General features: G+C 33.6%; 1 protein-coding gene across 1 annotated transcript; it reads right to left on the reverse strand.

Annotated features, from left to right (window-relative positions):
* Nucleotides 1-5,663: 5,663 nt before the first annotated feature.
* On the reverse strand, nucleotides 5,664-11,725 carry LOC137410420 (hepatitis A virus cellular receptor 1-like). The gene is made up of 2 exons (XM_068095838.1): nucleotides 11,296-11,725; nucleotides 5,664-5,854 (listed from the first exon to the last, which is right to left on the reverse strand). Exons 1-2 carry the CDS (start codon nucleotides 11,723-11,725, stop codon nucleotides 5,664-5,666), a joined length of 621 nt encoding a protein of 206 aa, XP_067951939.1.
* Between the last annotated feature and the right edge of the window lie 314 nt (nucleotides 11,726-12,039).

Consider the following 12,039-nt stretch of genomic DNA (forward strand, 5'->3'; position numbering starts at 1 on the left):
AGCATTGTATGTAATGAAATGTTTCTCATTACATCCAGTACATGTGAGCTGTGATATGTTGTTGTCAAGTTTGCCTAGAAAGTTGTTACACAGTTCTTGAAAATCAGGACGATCTAAAGATTGAAAATGAGGAATGGGATGAAGGGGGCAGCATTGGGAAAAGCAATATTGTTTTGTGCAATATTTTCATGGTCAATGATGTCCATAAAATCATGATCATCATCAGGAAACAAAGGGGCTGCCAAGTCCATGTCATTTAAATCGCCTACAACATCTACTAAAAAATTCTCTGAATCAGATGAGTTGTTGTTATTAATTTGAGTAGCGTGTTGTTGAACATTAACATTTGATGTTGATGGTTGCTGTGAGGACCTTCCATTTATCCTTCTAATAAGCTGTAATAATTGAGAGACACATGGACGGCCACTGCGTCGACCATGACGTGGTGTTCTGGAAAGTTGTGCGTCCATGGTAGTTGTCAAATTGTTTTGAACTTAAAATCAAGAAGTCAATTATGCAAAACAGAAGGTTGTAAAAAATTTACAGCTAATCTACTACTATCTCAAACCTATGTTTTACAACAATAAAAGCAATATTAATTATAGCTGTAGGACTAACCTACTGTAATGTATGTAATCTAACAACAGCAATAAGGAAATATGTTTATTATATCTTGGAAATGCAATATTCGAGGTAAAATGGGAAGCTGCTGTGTAATACACACAGTTTGAAAGTTGGTTGTGTTGAATGTAGAATGGTTTTGACAGCGATCTAGCAGAAAGCAAGTATGAGCGTTCACATGTCTAGAAGTTTTCTGCAAACTAAAATAAAATAAAATAAAAATTTCGTCATAAAGGGCCTTGTAGTTCGGCCCTAGCTTGTACATAAGATGTAAAGAGTTTTGGCTAAAGTTTTAAATAATTTAATGAAACATTTGGTAATTGAGAAAAAACATAGGCTGATAGACTGCGTACCACAATTTCGTACCTGTAAATCGGTCTACGCCTCAAACGGTCTGCGTTTATTACAGAAACTTTCGGACAAATAAATTCGAATAATTATTCTTATGATAATTTTATAAAATCGAATAATTATTCTTATAGTTAAATATTGTTGCAAGATATTAAAAACGAAGCAATATTAGAAACCTTTGGCAATTCGACAATGCTATAGACTGGTGAAATGCGCACAGATTTTTTCGTGAAATGCACACGACTTAATCGTTCTATTCTCTGTTGCTCGGTGTTTTGTGTGCCTATCGTAATTTTGATAAAAATAAGGCTTGTCAAGTTTTAATAACGACTTTAGGCCGAATTAATCTCTCTATTTGTGTATAATCCAATCAGATGGGTAAGTTTTAGGATAATGTCGACAATTTTCAAAGACTTGGTAACATATTGAAGTAGGTTTATATTTGTTTTGTATCCTTATTATACTTTAACGACTCCACTGAAAAATTGTCAAATTTGTTGATAAGATTTTGGTACAAGGGTTTGCGACGGTGTTGAGGAATAATTTTCATGAGTTGTGTGCTCATGCATGTATCATTAACCTCTCAAACAATCGCTCCGCTCGTGTTTCGTTGTGGGATAATCAGTTTCTTAGAGTGATTTACTATATAGCTTAGATGCAAAGGCACTAGTAGGAGGTGCTTGATTATTTGACTCAGTCGTTTAGATGCTTGGGCACTACTTACAGGTACTCGATTATTAGACTCCCCTGTTCAGATGCTTAGGCATTACTCGCAGGTGCTTGATTAGTTGACTCTACATCTTAGATGCAAACAATATTTATAGGCACTGCTGAAAAGTGATTGATTGTTATTGTAACAAACTAACAACTGGCAGCTAAAGTGCAGTATTATCAGATTATTTTAAAGGTCAGTAAAGACTAACATGCATCCTACTGCATGCCTTGCTCTTAAATTTTTAGTGTGCGTAAAAGACTTATGAGAATACAACCTAATAGCGCGTGACTTACTTTTCCATCTTAGAAACCAAAAAGCTGCAATAAGTACATTGAACAGCGTCAAGGCTCCACATACTAACGCCAGTCTTAATAGAGTGCTACTCGGTTGCTGATCCGAATTTGTGACAAGAAATTCATCATCTGCAATTAATGCCAGCCAATTTATTGAGTTCCCCGCAGAAAACAATGTTTTAAATCGTTAGTAAAGGTTATGCTTTCTAAACAATTTCATCAAAAACTTCAGTTTTACCCATGATTGCCCGATAAATTAAAATAGCTGGAGTTATTTCACAGCCTTTATCAGACTATTTAGCGTAGAAGTTTAACAGGCTTCAACTAAATCAACAAAAGCACAGAGACCACAATTTTAAGCAAAAAAACAATTCAAAATACATAAGTTTGCTCTAGCAATTATTAAGAGCTTCCACATACTAGCAATTTCATTTTTTCCATTCATAATATCCTAACAGAATATATTTAGTGTACCTAAAAGTCGTCGCATAGAAAACCAAAAAAGAATTAAACTGCCGTTGTTACTATTGTACACTATATGTTTATGTCATAAAACTAAAAAAGCTAGTAACAAAGCAAACTTATATGAGCAATAGAAACAAGATTGAACACTATTATTGATACCCTGATGAATTATTTTACAGACCAGTTTGTAATCAATTTATTTTCAAAGGAAGCCATAGATACAGTAGCAAACTATAACGTCATTGCTACAGCTGCAATGTGTTAGGCTTACTAAATGATTTACAAGTTTACTACAACCATGATTACTAAACTTTAATAATAAAAAAACTCTGTGTTTAATTGGTTGTTTTTAAGTCAATGAAAAAATATTGGTTAATATCATCAAAATTTCAAATAGGATTTTGTTTTTCCAAAGTCTGATATATTTGTTAGTGTGAATATTTCTTTAAAAGTTGACTTGCAACAAAGTTCAAATTACATTAAGGTGGTATCAAAATATTTACCATGTCTTACTCTGCTGTGTTTTAGGCTCAAAATATGTGGAAATGTAATTAAAAGCTCTTAAAAGCTCAAAAACGAACATTAAATCGCCGCCATGACAAAACTGTCGTATATTAGAATCCCTTTCTAAAACAGCTCGAATGGGATGTAACTGAACAATATGGCTTCTCTTTACACTTTCATGCAACCTCATTCGTTGAAACATTCCCACAAATATACTTCACGCATTTAATAAAACCATGTCTATGGTCCTTAACCGTCTGTTTCATCATAGTTGTAATCCTGTCATTCGAGTACTGATATCTCAAACCTACCATAAAAATCTGTTTAGTTTTTCAATCTTAGCTTGAAGGGTTGCATATTATCCTCTGATAAACATGACGAGTCTGTTGGTTACCTGGGATAGTTAAAAAAGGCTGCAAAAATATTGCAGTGAATTTTTGCGCTTGCCTCTCGCTAACATAGCGACTTATGGCATTTGCAATCACTACTAAGTGGGTTCTTGTTACAGGTTGTCTTATACTGAATGAGTATCAGCTCTCATGCACAACTATAATTGTTGCAAGCAAGATGACTGGTGAATGATGAGTATGGCTCTTTATTATGCAAGCTAAAGCTGCACAGAGATGATGTTCAAATAATCCACAAATGTCCATATATAGTAATCCACAAATGTTCATATATAATAATCCACAAATGTCCATATATAGTAATCCACAAATGTTCATATATAATAATCGACAAGTGTCCATATATAGTAATCCACAAATGTTCATATATAATAATCCACAAATGTCCATATATAGTAATCCACAAATGTTCATATATAATAATCCACAAATGTCTTTATATGGTTTCGTTGCTTGCAGACAGTATCTGGTGTTCTGTACTCTTTGTTCTTCTGCTTCATTAGCGTATCTTCTTTCGTTACTTATTCTTACCCATTTCGGTCTACAATGCTTTACATATCCTTATATGCAGTGTTCTGTGATAGTCCATTGGCTTTCCATGAAAGCTGGCTTGCATATTACTATGCTAATCCCAAAACAGCTTAATGCATAAGGCTATTAGAAATAGTTGAGTTTAGCAAATCCATCACATACTCCACCCCTAGATGCGGTGCCAGAATTCAAATAATGGTTTACCAGCATCGATAAGGCAATTATGGATTTAAGTAGCGTAACTTCGAATGTTCTTTTGGCCTGAGTCGAAGTGATACTTTAGGTCATCATATTGGATAAGCAGCTTCAGGCAGCGGTGTTGAATTTCATTTTTTTCTTGAATGACTTCATCAAGGCGAGATTCCAGTGCACTTTTGTAGTCATGAAGGCGCTTTGCATGTCTTTAGCATGCAGCTGATAGGCTGTTACAGGGGCATGAGTAGCTTTGCTACTCGAATACACTTTGCTGCTACCAGCTGTGCTAGCAGTCCAACGCTTGTGAGAGTTACTGGTTGCTGCACAATGCTGTACCTTTCCTGTTAAAGGACTACTGTTGCTGTAGGAGTTATGCCCAGCATGAATTTGTGGGTGTCTTTTGCAATGTGGGAGCCTTGACTGGTATTGTTCTTGTTTACCGCCAACCTCCTTTGCTGATGCAAATTGAAGTCGTTTATCTGAACCGACATTCAGCTGCTCCTCCATTCCTGGAACATCAAGCGTCGAGGTAGTGGCAGTTCTGTTCACATGGCTCACCCTTGTTTTTGGTCTTTTGCATGGTTTATCCAATTTGTTGTAACTGGTATAGGGCACAGGTTCAACCAATTTACTCATAATCTTAGGAGCGAACCTTCGTGGTTTCTCTTGATTAGAGCTTATGGATGGCTGTGACCTTTTCTTTGGTCCTGTACAACTCCTTATTAAATCTGAGTTGTCCCCACATCGGAAACAACATTTTACTCCTTGAGAATTTCCATTGGTTTTGTTACCGCTTTGTCTCTTTTGCTCCAGAGCAGCAATTCTGGCAGACTGATCTTTTATCAGCTTGGTCTGTTTAGCCATTTCTATTGAAATTATACGTAGCACGTCAGCTAGGTTTGTCTCATTGCAGTCAGTGTAGTTTTCTGCAGTCTCGCAACTAACACTGCTCAAACTGTCTATTTGAGTAACTTTAGAAAGATCTCTTGATGGTCGCACTGGTTGACACTCAGCTAATTCATCTTCTGCTGGATACAATATGCGATTGCTATCAGCCTGTCTGTCCTGCACACATACTTCTGGTACATATCATCAATGAAGGTTGCCGCATCAATGTGTACTGACGTATTGGAATGCATGACCTCCTTTGGCTGTTTTTGATCAGATTACAACTACATGATCAGACCAGGCTGAAATGAAACTGTAAACTAGCGAGCATGTTTATTTGGTAAGGGCTCTTCGGTAAAACCCAAAGTGTTTGTCATAAACTAGCGCTACGAAAAACTTTATAGTGGGCCTTTTATTGACTTTCCAATTCACATGACAACATCCTGTGTCAAAACAATAACCAAATCGTTTGACTGCGTCAGAAAAACAAGTTGATTCCAATCTACGGCGGCGATGGCTGCGATTAACTGTTCATTTTTGAGCTGTTAAGATCTTTTAATCACATTGGCACATATTTTGCACCTACAACACAGCTGAGTAAAATATGGTAAAACTTTTGATACCAAATAGCTGTAATGTGAATTTTCTTGCAAGTCAACCTTTAAAGCAAACACTAAAATAATCATGTTTATGTTAATCAACAGCCTCTGTCAGAAGATCGCAGAGGCCAGGGCCAGTTGATGAGCCAATACTGAAAAGGTGACTTATGCCACGATTAGGCCCAGCCCTAATTCTGCAGTCGAGATGACTGCCAGTAAGACTTTCAGTCTGCCGAAGGTTGGCTGACGAGTCAACTGCTACTGAGGGCAGAGCTAATCGAGAAGCTAGAGTATCAAGAGAGAAAGTGAAACATAAAAGATCAGAGCATGTGGAAATCAATTTATGCAATATATTTACATGTATATACACACTCTTGATCCTATTATATATTTTTGAAATGTATGCATATGTTTCTTTGCACTCGAGTGGTTTTCTTTTTTGTGGAAAAAATAGGGGAACTCGGTCAAGTCTTTTACAAAGCCCAACAAACCTAGGATTCTTCTTATATAAATACTGTGAGTAATAATTACATAACTTTAAGGTAAATGCAGTCTACTAAACTAAGTAAAAACTACCTGTAACAAAGTTAATAATTAACAATAGTCAAACAAGAAATTGAAGGTGTTTACATTGTAAATAAAAAAAGTAAATTAAAAAAACAAAATATTTTGAAAAAAGCAATGACCATATAAAGCTTTTAAAAAACTTTTAAAAGAAAAACAAACGAAAAAGGCAATATTAGTTAATAATAAAAATAATATACTGTTTTGGCTTGTATCCTGCAATGCTGACTAAAATAACTTTCAATAAAGGAAACCTTTTTTGTCTTACAAAGCATGGTAATACAACTCTGATATGCCAAAAAACAATGATGAAATATTTTAATAAAACATTTTAATAATCATTATTATTTCTGCTGCAGACAGATTGTAACCAATTCCTATTAACTAGACACACGCAAAAATGCAAACACTTCATGTTATATACATGTATATAGATGTTAAGATTAACTTAAAGTTACAGAAGTAAATTAGTAAATTGTTGATCAATAAAAGACCATTTTAATTGTTTCACTATTTGAAAAACAAACTAATTAATGCAAAACTAGACCCATCAATGTCTTGGTTTAAAAGTAGATATAGTGATGGAGATCTGTAGCTCAACTTATGCCATTATACTTTGTATAAGTTTAACTAAATTACGTTAGTTGTTTTAGAATTATATTTATTTTCACTGGTTGTTTCAAATTTTTGACAATAGTTTTGTTTTCTACATGTTTGCAAAACTGAATTAGTTTGAGCTTTGTAACTTTGTGTGCTTTTTAGCAGTCAAATTTATATATCACTTATAGTGTAAAGTTAAATATTTACTAGAATATTCTGCTGTATTTTAGGAAATTCTTGTTTTAAGGACATAAGTAGAGTTTTGAGTAGATTTGTGTCTAAGGAACAGATTTGCAGTGAATATGCAAACTTCTACAGCAGGAAAACAAATTTCAGCTCATTGTAAGCTCTGACACTTTTAGTATTACTACATACATGTATGTTTTTAGTAATATATAGTTTTCGGGAATTTTGTGTGTTTCATTCTACTTATGTACCAGTAAAATATTTGTAAGAAAATTGTTATCAGCTAAACACATGAGAGTTATGATGCCTAAGTCAGTATGTCAATAGCTAGTAAAACGATTGCTACATAATTTACTTAATCTGTGGAAACTAAAAAAGTAGCTTAAATATTATGGCAAAAATTAAAAATAACAAAAATTCCCATCAGAGTTTTTTGAAGAATAAAAATTTTATTTTAAAAGTTTGTTTTACTGAATTTTCTGTTAATTTTAACTCAAAATAAGGTTTTTCTTGATATTTTCCTTGAATAACATGTTTCGTCGTAAAAGAAGCCTAATTTTTTTCATAGTTGAATGTAGTAAATAATGAATATAATAACTACAATAATATTAACTGGTGACACCAGTGCTAACATTTAATATTTTAAACAGCCTGATGATCTTTTGCAGCACACTGATTTACCAAGTACAAGTCTAATGATAATAAGTGTAGGAACAATTTAGTTCCTCATGTAAGATTTTAGCAGCGTAATTTACCACGAGTAGAATAATCCCAGATTCCTCCTGTCTTCATTGAAGAATCTACAATGTTTTATGAGGGTCAATAAAAAACACAAGATTTTATGTATTATGCATTTTATTTTATAAATCAAGTGAATCATTTGCATGAATTTTATCTTTTATACCTAATTATTACATTTTGTGTGATTGGTATACACTGTAGATACATATTAGAGTAACCTAAGTAATATTTCAGCATTATGTAGACTTTTCCACTTAAGAAAGACATTATTCAATGCGCTGTAACTACAAATTCATACAAATTGTAATATCTAAAATACCAGGAAAGTAATGAAGAATTAATATGATTGCAGAGTTGCAATCAACTAGTAATGTGCATTATTAGCTGCAATAAATCACTCATAATAAATTAATAAATATAAAATTATTAATCGAACAATTCAAAAAATTTTCAAATTAAACAAAATTTACAAGCATTAATTCAAAATTTTATTAATAGTTTGCAATCTTTCTGCAAATAATTTATTAATTGACTTATTAAAGTGTTTCAACTGCTTGTTTAATAACTTAAAGAGTAACTTAGCTTTTAAAATTAATCTATTAATTTGATTATAAATAGGCTTAGTTGACAAACTATTTTTGCAATTTAATGCTTAATTCAGTTTAATCAATGTTTGATTTAATGATATAATTATTGATGTTCTTATTTCTGAGACCAATTTATTAATTTTCATACTTAATTTTATTCATACCAAAGTTAGTTTGTTATTTCATCTATTAATGCAACTTTAAAAACCTAAATCTAATTTGTTTAATTTTTGATCAAATTTTAAAATACCATTTAAATAGTAACTCAATGTATTTGCAACTTCTGCCAATCATCCGACCCTGTATATATACAGCGTAATAATTTTTTGACTAAGCAGTTTAACTTGTCAACATTATTTTATTAGAGCTCATCTCGTGTAACTCTAATTAACATGCTACATTATCTCGTTAGAGTTTAGATATAATTATTGTAGTGACTGTTATATCTAAAAGTATTCATTTTATAATGAATTAAAACTAAAGCATTTTTAAAAGCAGGTAAAAAATTAATAAATTTGAAGAAGTAAATGATGACTACACTTTTTTTATTACGATAGCAGTTTTGCTCTATAAGGCCGGCAATACTTTTAAGGTGTGATTACATTGTCTTTTGAATTATATGAGCTAAATTTAAAAATACTGTGAGCTTGCTGAGCTACTTTTAAATATAAAAACAAATTCCAGAGCTTAAAAATTAAACTTTTTAATTATAAATTGTGATGTACAATTATATAATTGAATTGTACATGTAAGTACTTTCCTTTGTATAGTCACCCGTACATTATATTGAGTATAAATATAACTAATAATAAGATAAACAAGACATGTATTGAGAACTTTGTCACTTTTTAAAGAGCAGATCTTAAGGTATCATAGAGTAGGTTCAACATATTTTCTGAAGAGTCATCACAGCTTTCACTGCTGTTTCTATGGTAAGTTTAGCACCAAAGACACTTCACTAAACCTATTAACTTACTTTTGTCTTATCTCTTACTTTTAATATATTCTTTATTTTTAAGAGATTAACAACTCTAAACTTTGTAGCTTGGATTTAGTTTTACTATCATGCACTTTAGACTGAATATTTTAAAGCTAGCTTACAATGTAATATTGCTTCATACTTACTTTAAATTGCTGGATTATATAAAAAGCTTTGAAAAATAAGCTAAAAACAGTTACAACACACTCCAGAGACAACATTGTAGCATTTAACCATCTCACACTTCTGGTCAGAATAGTTTTGTTTAAAGAAATTTTATGACTCTCAAATGATATCGAATGAAAACTAGTAATTTTACATCGACTTGATTCTAGTCAATACATTATTAAAATATTAGTCAGAAATGAGACATTATCTATTCATAAAAACTAATCACACAGATACTGTCAACTATTACTAATCATAATACGTACTTGACATCAATGTTACTGCGGTAGTGGTTGGTGTATTGGTAAGTGTTGCGGTGGTTGTTGCGGTGGGTGTTGCGGAGGGTGTTGCGGTAGGCATTATGGCTTGTGTTGTGTTAAACTTACCTTAAACAGTAAAACTAATTAAATTTGAAATCATCAACTTTAAAATGCTGCTTCATATAGTTCACCAATTGTGAAGAATAAGTTAACAAACATCTAAAACAAATAACAAACTCCTAAGACAATGCTGCAGCACTTAACCATCTCGCGCTTCTGGTCAGGATGGTTCTGTACAAAAAGAGTTTATGACTCCTGAGTGAAATTGGGTGAAAACTGGTGAACATTCGAGTACTTAATTATACTTAATAAACTAGCTGTGCCTCCTGGCATTGCCCGGGTAGTAAAATCAGCTTATAAACAATGAGAAGTCATGGGAGTTGCTTACCACTTGCTATTAGTCTGGTACATTGCCAACATAAATTGGTATTAAAAATCAACTTATAAACAATGAGAAGTAATGGAAGTTGTCTGTCATTTGGTGGCAGGCGACTTTCCAGCAAGTGGCATGCTATTGCCAAGTGGCCTGGCACATTGCCAATGGAAAATTCCACTAAGCTAGTTAATACCAGTGTCGTATAGTTTCACAGAGTCCTGCGACCAACAGACGCGTATACGGGAGCTCGCTCGATTCCAAACAAACAGGCCAAGCCTACTATTTTTATATAAGTTATAATGGAGAGGCCGCAACATTACTCAACAAAAACTACTCCCATTAGCAGTCGCTTTAAAATTGATTGTTGTATCATTAACCATTCAAAAGGAAACAAAATTTCCTACAAAAACCTACTAATAATGTTATTATAAAAACGTAATGTAAATGCAAAAAAGAGCGGTATTGAGAGCGAAGTATGAATATTCCATTAGAGATCAGTATGTCGATCGGGTTTGTTTGGAATCAGACGTTTTTGTTTCCGGTTTTGGTCACAAGACTTTGTAAAGCTATATGACTCTGACCGTACAGAGCTGTATAACTTCACAGATTTTCGCTGTTAACAGATGCATATATCGGAGCTCGCACGGCTCCAAACAAACAAGCCGCGCCCACTATTGTTTTATATAAGTTATAATGGAGAGGCTGCAACACTAACCAACAAAAATTACTCCTATTGGCAGTCGCTCTGAAGTTGATTGTTGTATTATACACCATTTGAAAAAGGACGAAATTTTCTACAAGAAACTACTAATTATTTTTTGTAATAAGGTAAAGTAAATGCAAAAGAGTGAGATGTTGAGAGCGAGGTAAGAATATTCCATTAGAGATCAGTATGTCGATTGGGTTTGTTTGGAATCAAGCGTTTTTGTTTCCGGCTTTTGGTCACGGGACTCTGTGAAACTATACGGCTCTGGCTAATACGGTAAATTCTAATGCCAGTAGGCCATAAAATTGCGTCAGCACTGTTGTTCAGCTACGCTATTCTAATAATAGCTATAGATGGACAATCAAAACGACAGTTACACACACCAACTTTGAGAAATATATATTTGGATTAATGGAATATTGGTCAGGAACGAGATAGTGTATACTTATCAAAACTGCGCTCACAGATAATGTCCATTCTTACCATTCATAATACATACCTGATGTAAACTTCATTATGAAAGTGGTTGGTGTAAAGGTAGATTTGGCGGTGAGTGTTGAGGTGATTTTTGTGGCAGGCATTGTGGTCGGTGTTGTGGTAGATGCTACGGTAGGCATTACAATAGACGTTGTGGTAGGCGTTATGGAAGGCGTAGTGGTAGGTCTTGTGATAGGCGTAGCAGTGGGCATTGCAGCGGGCGTTGTAGTGGGCGTCGTGGTGGGTGTTTTAGTGGGCATTCTGGAGAGCATTGTGTCGGGTGTTGTGGTAGGCATTGGGGCGAGCGCTGTAGTAGGCATTGTAGTAGGCATTGTGGTAGGCATTGTAGTAGGCATTTTGACAGGCGTTGCGGTAGATATTGTGGTAGTTGTAGCAGTGGGTGTTGTGGTAGGCGCTGTTGCGGGCATTTTGGTAGGTTTTGTGGTGGGCATTGTGGTTGGTGTTATGGTAGGTGTTATGGTAGGTGGTGTAGTAAGCTTTCCTTAAAAAGTAAGACTATTAACAAAAAATCGGAAACTAGTTGTCAGGGCAACTCAGTTTTTTTGATAGAATAGCCCAATAGCTACAAAAGAAAAGATTGCTCAGAAATATATTGAAAAATTATTTTAGTTTTATCCAACTAAATTCTATCTTACTTTAAATACTGCGTCTAACTTTTAACAGTTGTACATAGGTTTAATTTCAAAGAAATAAAACATAACTTGGTTAAAAATTTGAATATGAATTTTAGAATGAGTTTTATCAT

The sequence above is a fragment of the Watersipora subatra genome, unplaced genomic scaffold, assembly GCF_963576615.1.
Source record: "Watersipora subatra unplaced genomic scaffold, tzWatSuba1.1 SCAFFOLD_191, whole genome shotgun sequence".
Classification (NCBI taxonomy): Eukaryota; Metazoa; Bryozoa; class Gymnolaemata; order Cheilostomatida; family Watersiporidae; genus Watersipora; species Watersipora subatra.